The 25225-nt window shown below is 38.1% G+C and overlaps 3 protein-coding genes across 3 annotated transcripts in view; 1 reads left to right on the top strand and 2 right to left on the bottom strand.

Annotated features, from left to right (window-relative positions):
• The window catches only part of pld1b (phospholipase D1b), a 42529-nt gene extending 38368 nt beyond the window's left edge, over positions 1–4161 (bottom strand). Inside the window, exon 1 of the mRNA XM_054622551.1 lies at positions 4108–4161. The gene's annotated coding sequence lies outside the window, so the exon portion shown is untranslated. The remainder of the gene's footprint in view (positions 1–4107) is intronic.
• A 5831-nt stretch (positions 4162–9992) lies between these two features.
• On the bottom strand, positions 9993–19351 carry mynn (myoneurin). The gene is made up of 10 exons (XM_054623369.1): positions 19043–19351; positions 18785–18820; positions 16732–17005; positions 15948–16638; positions 15657–15858; positions 15198–15357; positions 14042–14220; positions 13348–13434; positions 12908–13033; positions 9993–11986 (listed from the first exon to the last, which is right to left on the bottom strand). Exons 3-10 carry the CDS (start codon positions 16995–16997, stop codon positions 11574–11576), a joined length of 2124 nt encoding a protein of 707 aa, XP_054479344.1. The 5' UTR covers positions 16998–17005; positions 18785–18820; positions 19043–19351; the 3' UTR covers positions 9993–11573.
• Positions 19352–19727: 376 nt separating this feature from the next.
• Positions 19728–24646, top strand: lrrc34 (leucine rich repeat containing 34). Its single transcript, XM_054623026.1, is given in 10 exon segments — positions 19728–19852; positions 20232–20341; positions 20433–20497; positions 21341–21427; positions 22292–22444; positions 22655–22750; positions 22966–23120; positions 23206–23358; positions 24096–24222; positions 24317–24646. Coding segments are annotated over 10 exon segments (1335 nt in total). The 5' UTR covers positions 19728–19745; the 3' UTR covers positions 24599–24646.
• Positions 24647–25225: the final 579 nt, after the last annotated feature.

Raw genomic sequence — 25225 nt, 5'->3', positions numbered from 1 at the left:
CTCTATATCTGTGTGTGTTGGAGAGCACACACACCCACAAAGTCAATTAAGCACTCCCTGGCTGTGCAACATGTTTGCTGGGAGAGCCATTACCTGAATATATGATCAAACACACACGTTATCCTACCGGAGCACCACAACGCTAGAGCCGAGCCCATTAGTCGGCTCCATGGGAGAACTTTGCCCCATTTAGTTCATGACAGAAAGAAAATGACTCACACTTGAGACTGGAAGAGCAGGTTCTTCTGAAACACATGCACACTCACAGAAACGCCCATCGACTCATGTACTAATCCAATAAGAGAAATAAGAAAGTTCTTCTCTTTCTTCTTCTGTTTCCTCATACTTCCTGTCTAAAGGAAGTATTACAACAACGTCTTTGTGTAGTTGCTCCACAGTAAGTGTTTCAGCAGGAGGAGCAGCTTTTCAAAACAGTTACAGTGAAAAGACACTTTCTGCAGTCAGTACAACGCATGTGGATGTGCAAACTCAAGAAGAAGAAGTCAACTACGACTCCCACTGTGCATTTCAGGAAGAAACATCACAGAGCTTAAAATAACTGCTTACCATGTATGGATTATGAGTCCCTCACCAAAGGGAAATTTACATTTCTATGTGGTTGTTTTGTGTCTCTTTGATTGTCTTGTATCTATTTCAGTCATTCCCCATTTCTAGGTATTCATTTCATGCTTCGTGTGGTCGTTTTGCATAATTTCCAGTAATTTCGCATCTCATTCTGCATCTATTTTTAGACATTGTTCAGTTTTATGTAGTCATTTTGTGTCCCTTTGTAGTCATTTTGCATCTTAATGTAATAGTTTTGTATCTGTTTTAGTACTTTTGAATGTCTCTGTGGTTTGCTTTGCGTCCATTTTTAGGATATAATATGTTGTTTTGCGTCTTTTTTGTCATTTTGGGTCGTTTGAAGTTGTTTTGGTGTCTATTGTGTCGTTTTGCAACGACTCTTTCTGAATTCGGTGGTTGTGCTGCATCTCTTTGTGATCGTTTTGGTCTGTTTGTAGTTGTTCTGTGTATGTTTGTGGTCATTAGAGTCTCTTTCTGATTGTTGTGTGTTTGTTTTCAGAAGCATAATCCACCTAGAGAATAAACTTTGTAAACAGCTGATAAAACTTACAGCAGCTTCAATCAAATAAACATAACAGAAAAACGAAAAATCTCCATATTTAAGTGTTGTGTTAAGAGTTTGTTTCTTCTGCTAAACAAATCTGTTATTTCAGTTTTAAAGATATTATTTAATACAACTTTTAATGGGAATTGACAGTGGGGGGGGGGGGGGGGGGGGTACTCCTCCAACTGACATTCCTTTATTGTGGGAGGCAGGAAGTCGAAAGCGAGAAAAGCATCATTCTGATCTACGGATGTGAGGAAAACCTTTCTGCAAGTGTTTCTTTGGGTTTAAGACACAAACAAACTACCCTGGTGATGGATTCACTGATTTTCTGTCTGGAAAATTGCCAAAAAACAGAAGCATCACCACTCAAACGGCGTTACGCTCCTGTTTTTAATCTGCTATCAGTCCACGAGATGTAATATGATGTCATTCACCATGAGCTGAGGCCAGGGTGAATGACATCATATTACATCTTTATGAAATAAAATAGAACTAAGTCATCTGCTGAATGAATCGATCATAAGACAACATGTGTCAGGAGGTGGATGATTAACCACGTCAGCTATAGAAATGTCATAATAATAGATAGAAATAGTTTATACTTTGAGGGGGAAACCCTCGGTGACATATTGTCTCCAAAGTTAAACATTCATCCAGTGAAGGCAAAATAAATAAAACATCAAAGAGTCTCAAGGAACCAGGTCCTGAGTCTGAAAATGCTTCATAATTAGTATAATACTTTTAAAATTCAGTTTAGAGCTTTGATACTCGGAAGCTACTCATTTGGTATCCAAAAAATATCAATAATTCAACTGTTTAGACAAAATGTGGGTGGCTGCATCACCTCCAAACGTTTCACAACTTTTGAATCATGTTTGTGCCAAAAACAGCTCTGAAATATTCAACTGTTCCGTGTCACATGACCTTAAAAACCTCAGCTTTATCAGAACATCATGTGAGAGAACGACAGAAAGGAAACGTAGATTAAAAATACAGCGAGATGCTCTAATCGTGAGAATAAAGCGCCAAACAGCAGCAACACAAGAAACCTCTTCAAACACCCTGAAAGTTATAAAAGGAGGCTAATTATTGCATCATACTATCTCTGAGAATACAGAACTACTTTCTTACACTTGGACCTTCTCAATCTATTAATTAATTAGCTGATTTAATCGACAAATCTGTAAAACTGAGGCTTCACCACAAAGAATCCCACAAAAGCACCTCTTTAAATCATACAGACGTAAACATGTCATTCTCCATTTAAAAAAAGCATAAATAAATAACTAGGAGAACATAATAAAATTATGTAAAAAATAAATAAATTTGCTATTAAATGCCGGTATGAGTCATGTGATTTGCCTTTGAGGGAAATGTATTTTTGTTTTTATAAAAATTACTTATATTTAAAAAAAATCATAAACCCAATTAAGAAATGATCGGCGTCTTTAAAATTATAACAAAAATATTTGTTATTGAGTTAAAAAATTAGCAGAACAACAAATTAATTAAATGAATATTTTAATGTTCATTGAGTTAATCTGGAGGTGTTTCTTTCATTCTGTCCACGTCCTCTCAGTCTTCTTATAATATACAATGCTCTGCAGAATCCCACATTCCCACAATGCAGTTGGTTGTCATGAGATGTCTGTTAGTGGTGATGAATCATTAGTGTCATGAATCTCAATATGTGTGTGTGTCTGTGTGTGTGTGTGTGTGTGTGTGTGTGTGTGTGTGTGTGTGTGTGTGTGTGTGTGTGTGTGTGTGTGTGATTGTCTTTAAAAGTGTGAGGAGGCAAACAGATGAGCTGACAGAGTAAGAGTGGTTGTTTTTGGATCAATAACTTCTGATATTGGGTTCCATATGTTATTTTGGTTATTTTGGATCAATAACTTCTGATATTGGGTTACATATGTTATTTTGGTTGTTTTTGGATCAATAACTTCTGATCAAGAAGTACTACCCGGAGCCTTCCTCGTAGCACTTATTGCACTCGTATTAGTTGTTGCACTTACTGTATTCATATCAGTTCGTGCACTTATTGTATTCGTATTTGTTTACTGCACTTATCCTATTCGTAGTAGTTTGTAGCACTTACTATATTCGGATTAGTCTGTTGCAATTATTGTTTTCATAGTAATTTGCCTCTGCACTATACTTTTGCTCTGGTTTATGCTTTAAGATGCTTGTTTAAGAAAGGAGATGCACTTATGACTTCTGGTGACTAGTAGTTCTCTTGAATACCTATGTTGAATACACTTCCTGTAAGTCGCTTTGGATAAAAGCGTCTGCTAAATGACTGTAATGTAATGTAATGTAATTGAAATGTAATAACTTCTGATATTGGGTTCCATATGTTATTTTGGATCAATAACTTCTGATATTGGGTTCCATATGTTGATAACTTCTGATATTGGGTTCCATATGTTGTTTTGGATCAATAACTTCTGATATTGGGTTCATATGTTATTTTGGTTGTTTTGGATCAATAACTTCTGACATTGGGTTCCATATGACGCTGGTATATATATGATGTGATGGACTGGGTGGTTTCAGGGGAAGTGCTTTCATATCATCGACAGAGAGAATAAGGAAGAAGAACCCTGTTGGCATCAGGTCTGACCCGTTCCGACCCGTTCCTCTCCGGGATCACACCAGGGTTTGGCCTCCTTTGGATCCTTGTGAGTCAACATCACTCCCAGCAGCACAGCGAGGCCACTGCGGATGCTTCCACATGCCAAAATAAAAGAATAACAGAGAGAAACACCGCAGAAACACCGCGTCTCCAACTTTACGCACCAACTTTACGCATAAAATGACCACAAATGACGTCTTTACGCACCTGAGCCTCTCAACAAGATCAGACTGATGTGGTTAAATCACCAAAACACACACATATATACACATATACATCATAATGATTCATGAGAGACAGACTGCTCTGCTTAACTGAGGAATGATGTCTTTGCTCTTACCTGCTCACATGGACTGGAGAGACAGCAGTGACTGGTTTGAGTGACTGGTTTGAGTGACTGGTTTGAGTGGCCGAGGAGCTCTGAGCCACTGTAACCACAGCCAGCAGGTCTGTGAAACCAGCACGATGAGCAACATCTGCACCTCCTGTGGAAACACTTTCAAAATAAAACTGTCTTTTTAGTGTCAGTGGATCCAGAAGGTTGGAATTGCTTGATTTCTGATAATTTAACATTATTATTATTATATTCCTTTATTGATCCCCATGAGGGACATTCAAGTGTTACAGCAGCTCAACTACACAGACACAGACAATAAATACACATACTATACAACTACACAGACAATAAATACACATACTATACAACTACACAGACAATAAATACACATACTATACAACTACACAGACAATAAATACACATACTATACAACTACACAGACAATAAATACACATACTATACAACTACACAGACAATAAATACACATACTATACAACTACACAGACAATAAATACACATACTATACAACTACACAGACAATAAATACACATACTATACAACTACACAGACAATAAATACACATACTATACAACTACACAGACAATAAATACACATACTATACAACTACACAGACAATAAATACACATACTAAATACACATACATACAACTACACAGACAATAAATACACATACTATACAACTACACAGACAATAAATACAGACAACAACTACAACAATAAATACACATACTATACAACTACACAGACAATAAATACACATACTATACAACTACACAGACAATAAATACACATACTATACAACTACACAGACAATAAATACACATACTATACAACTACACAGACAATAAATACACATACTATACAACAAAAAAAAAACATATAAAGTATTATAATAATAATAATAACAATGACAATTTAGTGGATCAGTTTAGTAATGAATAAAGCAAAAAAGTAAATACATTTGTTATAAATAGCCGGTATGTGTCATGTGATTCGCCTTGGAGTGATATATATCCATATTTTTTATCATTATTATTTTTATTACATCACAAAACCATTTGATATATGAAATGAATGATCGGTATATAATCAAAATTGTATCATTATCAAATGAAAACGTTCTCTTTTTGTGTTAGTGGCTCCATCATGATGGAGTAAGAATAACAGTATTAATACGGGTAATTATAATAATGACGATGATGATAATAATCTGTATTTGTCTCATAATAATACATACAGCAGTGCACTTTGGGGCTGATACTGTGGTGCCAACAGATTAAGGTAAAAGTTGAGACGGACTCAAAGTATCTATGAAAAGGATCACGAGGGTCTCGGCAACATGAAACTGATTTCAGGCAGAAAGAAACGTTGAAACATTTCTTACACAACAATTTAAAGTCACATATAAATCCAGCTTGTTATGAATACAAATCCAAAGGTACTCGAGGTTTGAGGAGGACATTACACCCCATCATCACCAGGTCATTTTTAAACCTTTGTTTATTATGCAGACTATGTCTCCATAGTTTGTCTTTCATCTGCATTAAATGTAGTAATATAATATAATATAATAACAACTTATACCAAGAATTTAGCAAAAATATACGTCACTGAATATCAGAAAGTCTTCAATAATGATAAGAAATGAAGACAATTGTATTTTGATTTCTTTTCGCATTAACATGTTTATTTTGAAGGGTAGATCCTCTGTCTTCCGGCTGCACTTTCTTTGTTTTCTCTCACTTGCTGCAGCAGATTCGAACCAGCGGTTTCCTCTGTTAAACCACGCCTGTGGTTTCTGAACAGAAGAGAAAGACAGTTTAACACATCATGAGTTCAGAAACATATATCATGCATATGAAAGATTAATATCATAAAAGCACCTCAGAGGTTTGGTTTCTTAGGAGATGAGAGGAAACACAGTGAAGTTAATGCTTAACTTAAAGTCCCCTGCAGGAATATTAAAGGAACATTACAATGATTAATGGCTGCAACACACACACACACACACACACACACACACACACAGGTTCTTTTTCTCTGCAGAGCTGCAATCAGCTGAAGCACATAATCAATGTGTCAGGAGCTCTGTGTTTATGTGGGAGAGAAAAGGGGGAGGTTGGGGGAGAGAAAGTGTGAGAGGGAGGGAGAGTCTGGCCTCACTGTCTTTCTGGTTGATGTGGAAAGTCAGACAAGCTTCCAGGGAACAGATCAGTGATTATATATCATCTTACATTCTTCAGATATCGGCTTCTCCTCCAGGGTTTCACATCCTGTTGATGAAGGAGGAAGCATTCGTACAGATTCCTTCCTGGTTTCCAAAACTGGAGAGCATGCAGAGTTGTCAACACAAATAATAGCCTTATTTATTGCCACATTGCATTATTTTTCTATCGATCAACTAAATTCTGCAGCTTAATTTATCAATGAAATCAGGATAATTCTGTCCTGTTGCACGGATGAACTTGTATTCAACGGATCCTCAATTTAAGAACCAAAGAATGTAAATGTGTTGAGTTTTCTACGTTGCAGCCAAAACAGATTCTAGGGTTTAAATGGAGAATATTGCACAATGTATGTCAATGGAGAGAATGACTTGAAAAACAAGTTCAGTGTTTGCAGGAAGGAATCTGTAAATCATTTCATCTTTTTTTTTTTAAATGGAGATAAAGGAGAGTTTCTAGAGTAGAAGCGATGTAGTGTGTGTGTGTGTGTGGGGTGTGTGTGTGTGTGTGGTTTTACATAACAACGCTGATGTTTGAATAATGAATAATCAATAAGGACATTGTTAAAAAAAGCTCTCTTGCATGTGTTTTAGTGTCAAAAAATGTATTAAGTACTTTTACTTTAGTAAAGTTTCTGAGTACTTCTTCCACCACTGTTCAGACAGGAAGACAGACAGACGGAGAGGCAGACAGAAGAACTACAGGATGGACAGACAGACAGGTAGAAAGACATACAGGAGGACAGACAGATGTAATGAGGCACGTATTGACAGACAAATGGACAGACAGACAGGAGGAAGGACAGACAGATCGCTTAAAAGACATACACATGGAGAGGCAGACAGATGGACAGATGGATAGAGACACAGACAGGTGGACAGACAGACAGGTTGAAAGACAGACGGACAGACAGAAGGGCTGAGGGACGAACAGACAGAAGACAGACAGACAGGTGGCTAGACACAGACAGACGGACGGACAGGTAGAAAGACAGGAGGACAGACAGACAGACAGACAGACAGACAGACAGACAGACAGACAGACAGACAGACAGACAGACAGACAGACAGACAGACAGACAGACAGACAGACAGACAGACAGACATCAGACAGACAGACAGACAGACAGATCAGACAGACAGACAGACACAGACAGACAGACTCTTTGAGCCACATCATTATCAGCCTCCTCGTTGATGTAAAGCTGTTAGACGGTTAAACTTCTGTTATCTCATATTCAAACTCTCTCTATAAAACCACACACACACACACACACACACACACACACACACACACACACACACACACACACACACACACACACACACACACACACACACACACACAGAGGGGCGAAGGTTTCAGAGAGCGTTAATCAACATTATAATTCAGGAAGTCAAACTCTTCCTGCTGTGACTATGTATAGAACAATAAACACAACCTGTGGTCTATCAGCTGATTCTGAACCAGCTAAACGTAGACGTGACGCTGACCTCAGTTTGTGATGAACGTCGTCCTACATTTACATTTTCACCGGCTCAGAGCTGAAACATGTTCACACCCAACATAATAATGCAAACGCAGTAAACCAGACCATCAGAGAGAAGATCGTCTGGTTCTATAAAGTTATTCTTAAAGCTCGTCATCGGAGCCACCGGGTCGGATTCACGAGAAACCAGATGAAATCATGAAGGTTCACCAGAAACTCCTTCAGACCAGAGTCCAGAGGGGCCTCCAGTAGAAAGGAGGGGAGGAGGAAGGGAATAGAGGAGATAGAAGGAAAGAGGAGGAGGATGGGAGAGAGGAGAGATGAGAGGAGAAGAGAGGAGTAGGAGAGAGAAGGAATTAGGAGAGAGGAGAGGAAGAGAGGAGGAGAGAAGGAAAGAGGAATAAAGGAGGGATAAGAGGAGGAGTGAGGAGAGAGGAGAGGAGAGAGTGAACTCTGAGCAGGGTAATTTAAACTGTAAAATAAATGTAGTGAAATAAAAAGTAATTAGTTACCTTAAGTACCTCAGATTAGTACTTAAGTACAGTTGATTTCATCTAAAAAAAACATCTGCTTACAAAATGTTACATGTTTTGAGAACAGATTCGTAGGTTTTCTTGATGAAGTCCAGTTAGCAGCATGTTTCCTCAGTCATTCTATTCATAAACAGACTTCCAATACTTTAGAAGTGATCAATATCTTATAGTATTTATCACATGCATGTTGTTGTTAATACATAAAAGTGTCTCAGTTTCTGCTTCAGAGGAGAGAAGCTTCCCAAACGTTTCCCATGATGCAGTTTGATTCTCCGGCTGCAGATGAAATAGACTCATTTTCAAACGAATAAGCATCTAAATGATAAAAAAACAACAACTAAGGAGCTCTTAGTTTACGACAGAGATCAGGAGAAAGAAGCCTCCTGGCTGAGAAGAGAACAGAGATGAAGAAGAAGATGAAGGTTATTTCTTCATACAATATTCAGCTCACTTATCTCCATTAACAGGAGACATAAATCACTCTCAGAGGAAGAGTTTACCATAACCAAGATGAAGATCATAAATCAGATGAATACAGCAGAAAGAACACACTTTACAATATTCTCCAGTGGTAGAAGATCTATTATTGATTCTATAGAGCTGCAACTAAAGACTAGTTTCACAGTTTGAGTCATCTTTAGATTATATTCTCTATTTATTGATCAGGTATTTGATCTATAAAATGTTGATCAGTGTTTTTAATGTGTTTCTTTTGTTCCTTTTCTTTTTCGGTTTGAATTGTGTTGTTGGTGAAATTTGTACTATTAATAAATAAACTTGCCTTTTGTATTGAATATATATATATATATATTCAATACAAAAGGTTACAAAAGGCATTTTTTTATCAATTTATTATATATGTAAAATATATATATATTACACATATATCTTTACATAAATATATATTTAAAAATATATATATGAATATTATATACATGTATAAAGATATATTTGATTGATTTTAATTCTGATTAAACAAGGATGAAGTGAGCAGAATTGTGCATGTAATATAAACAAATATTTATATATATAAATGTTAGTTTATATATATTTGTGTATATATATATAAACAAACATATACCTCAAAATACATATATACATATACATATTTACACATATATATATATGTAAATATCTATAATATTAGTTTGAATGTACAACACATCCTTTTGTTGTAATGTTGTTGTTTTTAACTGTAATTATATTAAATTTATTGTCAACAAGTAGAAACATTTCAAACATATTCTTTAGTTCTGCTGGTTTAATTAAACATCCTCAATTATCTTCACGTCAATTTCTTAATGTTTTTTTTTTTTCTAAATTAAGTAGTCCAGCAAAAAAGTAAAAGCAGGTATGTGATCAATGTTTTGGGGGAAATTATCACTATTATACAATAAACTAAACTAAAAATAGCTGAAGCAATATTGAATTTTAACTTTATTTAATTCAGTTTAGCTTCCTTTGTAAAATGTTTTTTTCAATCGTTACAATGAAAGTTGAATGTTTTAAACAGAAATTAAAATATTTCTGTTTACCCTTTTAAAAACACATCGACATAAAATAAAAACAAGTAGATACTTAAAGAAATGTCATAAAGAAAACTATCATCAATGATCATTTATTTCTCATCACAGTCACAAAGACAAACACACTTCTGATTCTCCCTTTTTATTTCTTTTTCTATTTCTTTTATTTTGCTGTTGTTCAGTTCTTTACACAGCGGTGAACTTGTTTATGTGATTCACATTTCTGTACAAGTTATGCAGACGATTTATATCCAAAATAAAAAAAGAGGAAGAAAGAAGGAAAGAAATCAAGCATAAAACAGTTGATAGAAATATAATGCAGTTTTCAAACTCTTCTACTAAAACAGCTGCTTTAAAAAAAATAAACGCTATAACACTGAAACAAAAAGCTCGTTTGCATCAACATTGATGATAAAACCACCATCACATGTCAAACACTTTGAAATAAAATCATAGCTCGTCGTCTACCGACTACGTTATCTATTAAAACAGTGTGAGAGTGTTACCAGCTGACACATTTATCTGATAAATGTTTATTTATATTAGATAATCCATCAGATCAGAGCGGCAACAGATAAGAAACGTTCGTATCGAGGTTTTCGGTGAATTAGTAGTCGGTGAAATTTGAAAATCAGAAGCCAAAAGGGGAGAGACACGTAGAGCAGAGAATCAGCGATGTTTCACACATTTATATCATGAGTTCGACATTTTAGCAGATTGTTCTTAAACATCCCCTTTTCTAAACTAAACTCACTTAAAGCTACGCAGCGATGAAGACTTTCTCTCCCACGATCCAGTCTGATTCCTAAACTTTACATATAAGCTCAAAGCGTTGCTGCTTTTTTTCATCTCTTAGATGGAAAAACAACATTTTTGTGTCAGAAAAATGACACAAAAACAAAACTCTGTGGCTCCAAACAAATGAAATATTGAGAAGAATCTGTATTAAATCAGATTCTCAGTCATCTTATCAGGATCAGTATCAGAACATTTAGTAAATTAGACCAATAAAGTGATTACAAAGTCTCACTGTTCAACTTTGATGTTTGAATGGAAGCGGCAAGAAAGAGAATTCTGCAAAAAGGATGTAGAAGACTCGAGAACGGCGAGGATCATCTGACAAAAAAACTCCACCCCGATAGTTCCTGGAAACATCTAAAAATACTTTTAAAAAGGACCAGGAACTTAATGAAAAGGGCTAAATGTGTTGTGTGTTTTCCTAAAAATCAGATATCTTCCTGCTCTCTATTTGGGAGCAAAGACTCCGAATGCTTTCTGTGAAAAGGTTCAGTCTAGATTACAACTCAGACGTCTTGTTTTTTGTAGTTTTCACTGTAGTTGCTACGAGTAATAATAACTAGAAGCTCATTTATTTGGAGGTGAAACTCAAAGTGAGTGCATCCTGAAATGTTGGTAAGTATACCTCAGTGCAACTACAGTAAGTGTGATTGGTCAAAGTTGAAACAGGAAGTCGATGATGGACATTTACGACGGAGAATTTCCCCATTTCATCTTCGTTTGAAAGAGTTTCTCTAACCTGGAGGTTTGTTTACATCCATTAACGAGGTACGTGAATCGTTATTACTGTAAAAATAACAGACGTAACTGTGAGATTGTAATGAAACAGGCTACATTTCTCTTGCAGGAGACCGATTGTCCGTGAGCGCCGCTGTGACTCACTGCTGAGGAGGGTTGTGCTCGCCGTTGTCCACCGTCCTGATGATGACGATCTGCTCCAGGTTCTGGGCCGGAGACGGCGGCGGCCGCAGCTGCTCCACCAAAGCGTGGAGCGTGTCCGAGTTGATGGTCTGCTCCTGGTCGGGGTCGAAGGTCACCTGTTCGGCGGCGATGGCGTCGGCAGCAGCGGTGGAGGAGGTGGTGATGGCGGTGTGAGATGGCTCCGACTTGAAGTCCTGGATGATGGCGGCGGTGGTAGCGGCGTCGGTGGAGGACATCGGCAGGGCTTTGGGGGTGGTCGGTTCGGGGTTGGGAGGCTCTCCGCCCTCCGGGATGGAAGACATGCCTTTGTTTTCCTGCGTCAGTTTGCTCTGAACGAAAGCTACGGGATGACTGGAGGCCAGGAGGACGACTGCTCACACACACAAAACACACACACGAACATCAGAAAGTTACCCAAACAGATGAGGTGTTCTTTCATTTCTGTATCCGTTCTTGAACTCACGATAAACGCCAATAAAAAGGCCTTTAAACACCAGAGATGTGACGAACTAACGACACAATAAAATGCTAAATACTCTTATTACTGAGTCACTCACTGTTGTCTAGACTAAAGCTACTGTAAGATATTTTATTGAGTTTCCTTTTAGCAAAATGCTCTGATGTGATTTGGAGTTCCCTCTCTGGTACAGTTACACAGTGTATATGTCTGGAGCTTTTATTGTGAAAGGGAAGAATGGAAGGAATGGATCTAGTCAAGGTTAAAAGAAGTTTGCCATCTTGGTTCGAACTACAGGGAGTCCAGGTATTGTTGTAGAACTGTCGCACAACATGATTGGTTGATATCGATGAAAAAAATACTAATATTTGCGTTCTGTGTGAAAGTACTCATGAAAACAACAAAAAATAACCCTGTCACCTCATGGACTGATTTTAGATTTCAACATTTCTTTTTAAGTACCTCTATTTATTATATACCTACTTTATTATTATTTAGATATGTTTTTTTATGATGTTCATTTAGAGCTGATGCTTAACTTTTACTTTATATCTATTAGAAATCTAAACATTTGTGTTTTTAACACTCTGAAATATGTACAAAACCACACAAAAGTATGTGGGTTATGTATTTAAAGTTGTATACATGGTAGGGGACATAGTGGCTAATATATTGATCGCACTAAAGGCCTTAAAACATCAAAACAAAACCAACATGGCTGCTTTAAATCAGTGGTTTCTCTTAAAGGAGCAGTAAAACATAACAAAGGTGCATGAATGTCAAAATAAAATAACACCCAAAAAATTCAGACAAAGCACTTCACACACTGCTCACCTGCTCTGGCTCTCTCCTTGTGTTGCCGTACTTCATCGGCGTGAGCTTTCTCCTGGTGTTTGATCATGTTCTTCACGCTGGCGAAGCGGTTTCCACACAGCAGACACTGAACGCCGTTGTTCCCCTCTGCACACACACACACACACACACACACACACACACACACACACACACACACACACACACACACACACACACACACACACACACACACACACACACACACACACACACACACACACACACACACACACACAGTGTGAGCTACTTTACTTTTGATCTGACAGTTCTGATTTAAATCAAAAGGTCTCCATATTGTAAGAGTCTTCTAATGTTTTACACAAAACAAAAACAGACAGTTGTTTTGCCAATAAACTGTTCTTATTGTGAGTCTCTTCTCAGCTCCATGTTGAACTCTTGTTTGATTCATAAAATCTCACCTGGGTGAAGTCTCCTCATGTGTTTCTTCAGTTCAGAAGACGTCACAAAACTTCCGTCACACTGCGAACATTTGTACGGAGTCTCACCTGAAATACAAACAAATATATATATATATAGACATGAATAAAATATTTAAAACTGCTGTTTTGAGCCTAAAGGACGACACCTTCTGGCTGCTAAATGTCTCGATCTGTACAAACAGTTTGGAAGGAAAACAAACAAGTTTAATATGAAATTCTAGCCGGATAAATAAATAACATTTATTTTGAAATGATGAAGGCACTTGCAAATGACAAGGTCGTACAAAATGTAAACAATACTCCGATCTATCAGATTAAAATCTTGGGTAGATAATAATACTTTAATAATATTTAACTAAATTTAAATCATACCCTCTGAACTAAATGAAATCAGGTTTGAATTGACATCAAACACAATTTATTACAAAGCTTCTTTACAAGATATTTAGTCACTGCTGATCCACAGAGGAAACAATAAAGTAAATCTTTGTTAAAAAAAAGAAAAACACTGAATTAAATGTTATTAACTCCTCCAGCCCTTAAATAATTCATAATCAGTTACTGATATGTTAAATCAAAACAAAACAAAATCAAAAAACTGAAAAGATATTAAACATACACAACACATGTAATCATTCAATCAGTTAAATAAAGGAGAATAAATCCCTCTCACCTGTGTGTTTCCGAGCGTGAGCGATGAGACTGGAGGAGACGGAGAACGACATGCCGCAGAGGTCGCACTGGTACGGTTTCTCTCCCGTGTGCCGCCGCTTGTGGTACGTCAGCGTGCTGGACTGAGCGAACGCCTGGCCGCAGATGTCACAGACGTACGGTTTCTCCCCGCTGTGCAGTCTGAGGACGGACGGACAAACAAACAAAGTCAGGGATGCCCTGTGCAATAATATTTACTCCCAACACAATGTCAGAATTTTCAGATAAATGCTAAAATAAAATAAACACTACAGTGAAAATGGGATACAGCTACATTAACAGCTTCCGTTTATTTATTTGATATTAATCTATATACATACTATTACGGTTATATATACAGTACCAGTCAAAAGTTTGGACACACCTTCTCATTCAATGGTTTTTCTTTATTTTTTCCTACGTTGTAGATTAATATTGAAGACATCCAAACTATGAAGGAACACATATGGAATTATGTGGTAAACAAACAAATGCTCAACAAACCAGAATATGTTTTATATTTTACATTCTTCAAAGTAGTTGAATGAGAAGGTGTGTCCAAACTTTTGACTGGTACTGTATATGATTTAAAAAGTATTATTGTTTATCGATCTTCCATCACGATAAAGATGATTTCATATCTCAATAACGATAAATATATTTAGTTTTCTTATAATAAAAAATGACAATATTAAAATAATTAAAATAATAACGATAATAATAAGAATTAACAATCATATTTGAATAATAATACAAAATAATTATTATTCATAATAAAATAAAATACAAAATAAGGATATTGACGCTTAGTATGATAATATCAATAAATAAATAAATAATAATATTAACAATATTTGAATAATAATAATAAAATATATAATAACATCAAAATAATAATGATAATATATAAATACATAATAATAATGATGATAATGATAATAATAAATAATAACAATAAATGTATTAATTATAATATTAACAATATTTGAATAATAATAAAAAATACATATAATATAATTTATAATAACTATAAAAATAATAATGATGATAATGATACAAATAAATAAACAAACACACATAAATGATCATAACAATAATAATAATAATGATAGTAATAATGCTCAAAGCAGGTCATGTACCTGATGTGTATTTTGTAGTTGGACGAGGTAGCGAACTTGAAGCCGCAGCGCTCACAGGTGTAGGGCTTCTCCTCTCCGTGGTGCATCCGACGGTGAGCGACCAGCTGACACTTCTGAGCGAAACACTTGTCACAGTCGGAGCAGTTGAACGGCTTCTCGCCTGCAACAAACGGCGGAGACAGAGAGTTAAAATAACACGCTGATACAAAGTTTGTCTTCTAAAAACCATTATATTCTTCTTTTTTTAAAATATTTTAAAGAGGTCATTTTGAGCTAGAAGTTATAGGGTAAATAGTTAATAAATATACCCAAAAATCTACTAGCAAATTATTTGATAATTAGAATAATCATTAGTAGAAGAATTATCTAGTTTCATTCCTTCTTCAGGACGATCGTAGCCAAAATGGCCATTCTATGAAATCCCCACACAGGTGATTTACTGCTCATCAGTCAGCTCACCTGTGTGGATGCGCAGGTGAGTCTTCAGCTGCGTGGCCTGCCTGAAGTTCTTGGAGCAGAAGATGCAGACGAACGGCTTCAGGCCTTTGTGGATCTTCTCGTGCCGCCGCAGGCTGCTCACGTCTTTGAACATCTTGTTGCACTCGGTGCACGACAGCGACAGCTCGTCCATCTCCGACGGATCCCCGACCTCCCCCTCCTCCTCCTCCCCCTCCCCCACGTCCTCATCCTCATCCGACCCGCCCCCGCCGCTCTCCCCTTCCTCTCCCTCCTCTGCGATCTTCCTCCTGCCCCGCCCCGGCCTCTCCCTCTGCCCCGCCCCCTCCCGCGACCACGCCCCCTACGCCCATCCCCGCTGCTTAATCGGGGCTTCTTCACCATGAAGTCGTCGTCGTCCTCCTGGGAGGGGCTCCAGTCCTCGGAGAAATCCCCGAAGTCCTTCACGCTCCCGTCTGAATCATCCATAAACACTTCCTCCCTCTTGATGGCGCCTCTCCCTCTCCCCCTCCCTCGGCCTCTCCCCCTCCCCCTCCCTCGGCCTCTCCCCCTCCCCCTGTAGCCCTGGGTTTTCGGCGTGCCGTCGGCCGAGCTGCTCGCCTCCGCCTTCTCACCACTGAATCTTTTTGGCCGGCCTCTCTTCCTCCCCGTTCCTCTTCCAGTGCTCTTCGGCGTGGCGGGGGTGTATTCGGCATCGCTCTTCTCTCCCTCTTCCATATCCACATGGCTCACCTCCTCGCCCTGCTCTCCGCCGGCCTTCCCTTCCTCCTGACTCTCCCCCGCCACGGCGCTGATAGACAGGGGGACCGGCGAGGTCGGGCTGCCCGGAGACGTCGGACTGGGAGGAGAGAGACCGGCTTCTTTATCCATCTCAGACTGGGAGGTTTCGCTCAGCTCGGACCAGTGGGGGGTTTCCACCAGATACTTTGTGGCCTCAGATATTCCCAGAAACACGGCGGCTCGACGCACAGCTGCTTGTCTGGTGCTAAAAAAAACATCAAAACAAACATTTTATTCATTAAAGTTAATTGGAAATCATTAAATCTAAAAGTCGGAGCTGTATTTGTTGCGGTTTTACCTGCTGAGGTTCATCTGTCCGGTGTAGATGAACTCCAACAGCTTCTCCAGGGCGTAGCGGCTGACCTTGTCGGGGTCAAGCGTCGTGACCTCTTGACCCTTCTCGGCCTGCGTGGAGAAGTACTTGCTGAAGGCGGCCAGGATGTTGCGGTGAGCTCTGAACTCCACGTCCCGCACCATGATGGTGATGTCACACAGGAAGTCCATCTCACGCTGCTGGTGTAGGCGCTGCAGCAGCAGCTTCCCATGGTTGGCGACCTGAGTCATCTCTGCTGCTGGAGAAACAAAAGGGATATTAATGATACTGTGGTTTATTTCTCCTCTATTGATAGATATTGTCCTCTAGGGGGATAAAATCAACTGAGAAGATTTTAAATTCAGGAGAAGTCTGCCACAAACAAACAACAAAACTATTACGGTGGTCTAAAATAGTGGGTTTATTACATCTGAGAATTTTGGAGTAATTTCTTGCACGAAAAAAGTTACATTTGTGGAACTGAGGATGAAAATTCAAAAACAATTAACAAATGTTAAAGCTACAAATTTAAGTTTACTTCAAAGTTACTATTATGCATTTTTTCTTAATGTCAATAAATCCCATAGAAAGACAAAAGTCAAAATGTACTTTCTACTGTTGCTACTGAACACATAACCCTTTAAACACAAATCACAAATATAAAGTTTAACAACAATAAATTCCCTAAACAGCCGGCCGCTGTATCAAGCAAAGATGACTCAAACAGGAGGAAACGGCGGCAGAAGAATAAACATTTGTGGCTCATTAATTGTTGTTTTTACGTGATTTTTTAGACAACAATGGAGCTCCACAGCTCCGTGTCATGTCTCAGACATGAACACAGTATTCTGAAGGATCCGACTCCGTTTCAACGCCAGTAGATGTAAAAACAAACAATTTGTTTTCCTCTTAATGTCTTTAACACAACTGAACAAGAAAACAGGTTTATCCTTACTTATGTAGATTGTAGGCAAGGATGCACTGTTACATTTAGTTTAATTTATTATATTTTTATGATTTTTTACTTTTACTCCTTATTTTAATATATTTTTGCCTTTGCAATATATATATATATATATATATATATATATTTATATATATATATATAGTAGTATTATACCGTGGTTTTTATATATAGTAGTAGTATTATACCGTGGTTTTTATAAGCCTAGTTTGATATGTATTGTTGTAAGTTGCAGCTGTGTGTATTACTATTGACCAAATAAAATATTCCCTTAGGGATAATAAAGTATATCTTATCTTATCTTTTCTTATCTTATGCAAACAGGCTTGACGATGACACAATATTGTCTTCTTCTTGTAGTTTTAATTCACTTTATTTAAGATAATTTATAACCTGTTCAGGCTTTTAACTAAATTAACAAGACAGGAAAAAAATGAGGGTCACACAAATAAAATTCAATAACAAAAACAGAATATTGCAATTAAATAAAAACAATAAAAAATGTCCTTTGAAGCACACAGAAAATGATAAACACATATATAATATAATAAAAAACTTACTCTGTGCAGTTTCTTTAACTCTTAAATTGTGGCTTTATCTGTAAGAGTATTGTGTTATATTCTTATGATTTCTTACCTACTTTTAATGTCCTTATTTTAATATATTTTTGCCTTGGCAATATATATATATATATATATATATATATATTATATATTAGTAGTTTTTATACCGTGGTTTTTATAAGCCTAGTTTGATATGTATTGTTGTAAGTTGCAGCTGTGTGTATTACTATTGACCAAATAAAATATTCCCTTAGGGATAATAAAGTATATCTTATCTTATCTTATGCAAACAGGCTTCTTCTTGTAGTTTTAATTCACTTTATTTAAGATAATGTATTACCTGTTCAGGCTTTTAATTAAATTAACAAGACAGGAAAAAAATGAGGGTCACACAAATAAAATTCAATAACAAAAACAGAATATTGCAATTAAATAAAAACAACAAAAAATGTCCTTTGAAGCACACAGAAAATAATAAACACATATATAATATAATAAAAACAATACTTACTCTGTGCAGTTTCTTCAACTCTTATTGTGTCTTTATCTGAAAGAGAGTATTGTGACAGTAAGCAGAGCATAATGAGAGAATAAAATAGTGTTTTCTTATATAAACACTCATTAATAGATGTTATTCTCTGAATCAGCAGCTTTGACAGGTGAGATGTGGAAAAGTAGTTTTGGAAAATAAAAGCTCCCGCCTGCTTCCTGAGCAGGCCTGATGCTAATGCTAATGCTAACAGCGGTGTCGTAGGTAGATTAAACCGACCTCTGGTGCTGGTTTATCGAACCGAGAGGCTTAATGGACACTTCATCTCGAGTACAAGCCGCCTGGGAGGCGAGGGGAGCGGGTAGCAGCGCGACTAGAGAGGCCAGATGACTGTTTCTGTAGTGCCGAAAAGCGCGGAAAACATTGTGCTCTTATTTCGAAGGTTCGACGCTTCGTACCGGTTTGCGGCGCCGTAAATGAGCGTAAACTGTCACAAAACGCCCAGGTGTCGTGCAAACGCGGGGGTGCTTTAAAACGCGTTTCTGGTGCAAAATGTGCGTTTATTTCTGCGGCGCAGGGTAAATAACAGCAGAAGGGGAAAAAAGTACCTTGTAATATCCGCGATCTGCAGCCATTACGCCGTGACGTCGAGGAGGGGAGGAATTCTCGCGAGAGGTGGCGGGATTAGCGAAGAGTCGCGTTGGGTCGGGATGAACACCGCGAGTTAGATGTGAATTAATCCATCTCTAAGCGAATAAAATGAAATATTACAAACATAACTAACATGTGTTAATCCACAAACGTGTCTGTGTCACATTTGTTTTAATATAATTTCTTCTAGTTGATTGTTTTTGGGCTGTATTCATGTATTACGACATTAAATAGATGTGAAGATTTATATCTCTTCCGCTATTTTCTCATATGTCCTTCGCGAGTCGCCGTCTTCCTTTGTTGCCATAGAAACTCAAACAAAGGCTAGGGGATGGCTAGCGCAGAAATGTCGGAGTTTTACGCTGCTGTCTGCGCAGATAATGATATAAAAATAAACTCACACGTTTTACAGGTTCTAGAGAAGACCACAGTGAAGGAGTAAGTGGTTAAATGTAAATTAAAAGACTATAAGTTAAAGAAATGAACTAAAAACGAACTGCTAAGATTAGCATTCGGAGCTAATGGTGCCTTCAGGTGTGGCTGGTTATTCCTGATATCATCTGTTTTAACATCACAGTTTAGACATAAAATGCTACTTAAACTTCTATTTTGCTTTGGAAAAATATAAAAGCAGAAGTTTAGATCACATGCTTGTTTTTATATTTGGTCTGGAGAAGAAAGAAAGATAAGAAAGAAAGGGAGTAACAGATATCCGACTTTATGCAGTGCACCTGAACGCAGCATTGATGCCATGCTCATAAAGGCCTTTTCAGTGTTTTTGTTGTTGTTGTTGTTGTTGTTGTTGTTTGTTTTGCAGCAGTGTCACAATAACACTGACAGGAAACAACCACCTGAAAGAAGTTCAGCAGCTTGATGACAAAGATGTCCTCGCTCTCTCAAAGTGTCTGAGAAACAGGAAGGTGACAGGTGAGCAGGTTTAAGTTATTAATTATTATTAACACTTTAAATAACTATTCCACAAAACATTTCATTTAAGTTGTTTTCTTTGCATCAACAGGTCTTGATTTGAGGTACAATAACATCACAGATGCAGGGGTTGGACACCTAGTTGACCTCCTACAGGTGAGCAGGCCATTTTTTATTGTTTTTATTATATTATATATGTGTTTATTATTTTGTGTGTGCTTCAAAGGCCATTTTTTTAATTGCAATATTCTTGTTTTTGTTATTGAATTTTATTTGTGTGACCCTCATTTTTTTCCTGTCTTGTTAATTTAATTAAAAGCCTGAACAGGTAATAAATTATCTTAAATAAAGTGAATTAAAACTACAAGACTCATCAAGCCTGTTTGCATAAGATAAGAAAAGATATACTTTATTATCCCTAAGGGAATATTTTATTTGGTCAATAGTAATACACACAGCTGCAACTTAAAACAATACATATCAAACAAGGCTTATAAAAACCACGGTATAAAACTACTACTAATATATATATATATATATATATATATATATATATATATATATATATATATATATATATGCCAAGGCAAAGATATATTAAAATAAGGACATTAAAAGTAGGTAAGAAATCATAAAAATATAACACAATACTCTTACAGATAAAGACACAATTTAAGAGTTAAAGAAACTGCACAGAGTAAGTATTGTTTTTATTATATTATATATGTGTTTATCATTTTCTGTGTGCTTCAAAGGACATTTTTTATTGTTTTTATTTAATTGCAATATTCTGTTTTTGTTATTGAATTTTATTTGTGTGACCCTCATTTTTTCCTGTCTTGTTAATTTAATTAAAAGCCTGAACAGGTAATACATTATCTTAAATAAAGTGAATTAAAACTACAAGACTCGTCAAGCAGGAAATGATGTTTATTCATTTGATATTTTAATATTATTCATGTTGCAGTTTTGGTTTGTCTTTCTGTTTTCACTGAGCAGGAGGACAGATCATCTCTGAGTTCTCTGGACTTGATGTTCAACGACATCCAGAGAGACGGAGCTGAGGTTCTCGCCAGGAGCCTGCAGGTTTATAACACACAGGTTTATACACACACACACACACACACACACACACACACACACACACACACACACACACACACACACACACACACACACACACACACACACACACACACACACACACAGTTACAAAACTACTATATCCTTTCTGCTTACTTTACTTATTGTCCAAAAAACACATTGGTCCGCCTAAATACTGTCCAACTTCTTGTCTGCAGCTCAAAGCCCATTGGTTCCTACTGAGGATTTAAATCTATAAAAAAAATAATTAATGATAGCACCCCAAATATTGCTTAAATTGAACCCCTCGTTAAGGTTTCAGCTCCTGGAGAAGCACAGAATACCTGTTGGAGGTATAACTTGACTAAAGGCCACAGGAAGTCAGACATTTTATACATGATAGTCATACAGATGCTGCTGGTTGTGGTTTTCATTAACAGAGTTATGTTTTAAGATGTTATTTGTCAGAATGTAATGATTTGTCTCTCCCTCCCTCTCTCCCTCCCTCTCTTCCTCTTTCTCTCCCACCTCTCTCTCTCTCCCATCTCTCTCTCTCTCCTCCTCTCTCTCTCTCCCTCTCTCTCTCCTCTCCCTCCCCCTCTGTCTCTCTCTCTCCCATCTCTCTCTCCCTCCTCCCTCTCTCCCTCTCTCTCTCTCTCTCTCCCATCTCTCTCTCTCTCCCCCCCTCTCTCTCTCTTCCATCTCTCCCTCTCTCTCTCTCTCTCTCTCCCCCTCTCTCTCTCTCCCTCTCTCTCTCTCCCATCTCCCTCTCTCTCTCTCCCTCCCCCTCTGTCTCTCTCCCTCTCTCTCTTCCTCTCTCCCCATCTCTCCTCTCCTCTCTCCCTCCCTCTCTCTCTCTCTCTTCAGTGTAACAGCACCTTGCTCTCTCTCAGACTGTCCGGTAATAAGATAGAGAACAGAGGAGCCATGCACCTGGCCGGCATGCTGCAGGTGAACAACAGCCTGAGAGAGCTGGAGCTGTCCGACTACGCGACCTGGTAAACCGACACACACACACTGGTAACACACACACACACACACACACACACACACACACACACACACACACACACACACACACACACACACACACACACACACACACACACACACACACACACACACACACACACACACACACACACACACACACACACACACACACACACACACACACACACACACATATATACGAGTAACCACAAGAGGAAAGTAATGGTTCTCCTTCAGGACACTCAGAGCGTGATAGCGTTCGCCATCGTGTTGAAAAGCAACAGGACTCTTCTCTCTGTCGATATCAGCCGACCGCTGCTCTTCAGCCTCCAGGTACGAACACACAGAACATCAAAAAACACATTTTATACACAAATACAAGAGTCAGTATCCATCACAGATGTACAAAACTCAAAGAAATATGCTTTTTAAAAGGTTTCCTGTCCTTTTTCTTGATACTGTAACATCTGGTGTCAAACCACAGTAAAGAACTTGTTACCAAAATAAAGGTTTCAGATTTTTAAAAGTGTCTATTTCCCGTCTCTCAGGAGGAGTGGGCGGTGCATTTCTCTGAGATGTTGGCGGTGAACAGCAGCCTGGTGGAGCTCCACCTGGGGAAGATGGGGATGACGGACACGGGGATGGAGAGGCTGGCTGAAGGCCTGAGGCTCAACAACGGCCTCCGTTATCTGGACCTGCGCTGGTAGAAACCAACATGAAGCTGCTTCACTGTTTTAAAGTCCTCCTGCTCTTCTGGATTTTATCACCGTGTCTTTTATCGTCTGCAGTAACCGTGTGACTCGTGACGGCGTGCGACATCTGGCCGACCTGCTGAAGAACCGGAGCCTGGAGGTCGTAGATCTGTCGTCCAATCGGATTGAAGATGAAGGTGCTGCGTACCTGAGCGAGGCCATCGCCTGGCCGGGCTGCGTCCTGAGAGAGTGAGTCCTTAACATCCAGTTATTACTTATTTTAAGGATTTTAAAGGTCTTTGAAGGTGAACGTATCCAGTCTTTACTTATTTTTAAGAGTTTTTTTAAGGTCTGAAAAGGAAAAAGTATCCAGGTCTTACTGTAAGGGGCTTTAAAGGTTTGAGGAGAAGAAAGTATTGAGTATTGTACTTATTTTAAGTATTTAAGAGGTATAAATAGGCTTAAGTATCCAGTTTATTTTACTTTAAGGATTTCTAGAGACTTGATGAGGTGAATCTATCCAGATACTTTCTCCTGAAGAGGAAAGTATCTGTTCTTAAAGGTTTGAGGAGGAGAAAGTATCCACCTTTTCACTTATTAGAAGGATTTTAAAGATCTGAAGAGGATAAAGTATCAAGTTTTCACTTAGTTTAAGGATTTTAGACGTCTGAGGAGGTTTACTAATCCTGTTTGTTCTACTTTTAAGGGTTCTTAGAGGCCCAGAGGAGTTAAATTCATACATTTTAAGACTTTTAGTAGCAAGTATTCAGTTTTTTTTACTTATTTTATGGGTTTTTGGGAACATGAAAAGGAGATGGTACCATTTTTCTGTGGCAAAATTCAAGGGTATTAAAGATCAGAATTTTTAAAACTTATTTTAAGGCTTAATATACCATGTTATTAATATTTTTAGGTGACAAAATGATGACTCTCTTATCAGCTGGAAGCATTTACAGAAGAAGATAAACTCTGTTTCTGTCCTTCAGGCTGTCTGTCAGCAGTAACAACATCAGGACGGAGGGTCTTCTGTCTTTGGCTCAAGCTTTGACCGTGAACACAACTCTGGACCACGTCTACATCTGGGGGAACCACCTGGAGGAGCCCGTCTGTCAGGTATCACGTTCCTCACATCCTGTCACCTGTCCTCTTTAACAGAGGCTCTGTTGACCTCATTATTTTGACTCTTCCTCTTCCTCTTCCTCTTCAGGCCTTCGGGGAGCTGATCTCCAGCGGCCGCCTGCCTCCGGAGCAGACGGACGTCAGCGCGTACGAGGTGGACGGACGGGTTTATCTCGCTGAGGTCTTCAACGGTTTGAGGAGACGCTATAACAGGACAGACGGCTCTGGTTCACACACATCCTCCACCTCCTCCACCTCCTCCACCTCCAACGACCCAACAGACCCGCTGACAAACAGCGACGCCGGCCACGACTCCAGCTTTACGCCTCACATTCAGAGGCAGCAACTCGTCCCTCTGCAGCCCTGCTGAGCTTCAAAACCTGCTCACACAAGAGGCTTTTAAACCGGACTAAAATGCAAAAACATGCAAAATAAACAAAATAAAACATCATAATTAAACCAAAAAACTGAAGTTATGAAGTCTCAAACTTGTGGTGGCAAAATAAACCTGTTGCATGTGAGATTTTTTTTATTAAAGGTGCATCCAAAATTTACATCTTTAGATCTTATTTACATTTAAATGTTCAGTGCACAGATTTAAGGGTGTTTAGAGGAAAGATTTAAGCCTGTAAAAGACACCTGTGCACGCAGGTTAGACAGTTTGAGTATTCCATAAAACATCGGAGGTTCAACACATATTTTATAAAACCGGATACCTGTATCGTGATCATATGAAATGTTTCCAAGCAACTAAAAACCAAAGAGATGAGCTCATCGAAGAACGTCAGTAGGAATTAAAAGAAATGTTCCTAAACAGATACAGTTTAAACCAGACGGCAACCTCTGGTTCTGTCGAGTGAAGTCAAAGCTTCATGTCTTAAACTGTGAAATGACTCTACTTCTCTCTTGATTTATTCCCTCAGTAAACATTGTAAACATGAGTTTATGGTCTCAATCTCTAGTTTCAAGTCTTCTTCAATACAGCATGATGTTCATT

The sequence above is a fragment of the Anoplopoma fimbria genome, chromosome 21 (genome assembly GCF_027596085.1).
Source record: "Anoplopoma fimbria isolate UVic2021 breed Golden Eagle Sablefish chromosome 21, Afim_UVic_2022, whole genome shotgun sequence".
Classification (NCBI taxonomy): Eukaryota; Metazoa; Chordata; class Actinopteri; order Perciformes; family Anoplopomatidae; genus Anoplopoma; species Anoplopoma fimbria.
The sequence above is the reverse complement of the archived record's forward strand: the minus strand, read 5'-3'. Positions and strand labels throughout refer to the sequence as shown.

Excerpts from the sequence above, each read along its gene's own strand:
- mynn (XM_054623369.1), bottom strand. The coding sequence starts at position 16,997 with ATGACTCAGGTCGCCAACCATGGGAAGCTGCTGCTGCAGCGCCTACAC. Across the intron at positions 16,639-16,731 it reads GGACAGATGAACCTCAGCAG|CACCAGACAAGCAGCTGTGC; the intron begins GTAAAACCGCAA and ends TGTTTTTTTTAG. Across the intron at positions 15,859-15,947 it reads GAGGGAGAGGCCGGGGCGGG|GAGGAGGGGGAGGTCGGGGA; the intron begins GCAGGAGGAAGA and ends GAGGGGGAGGAG.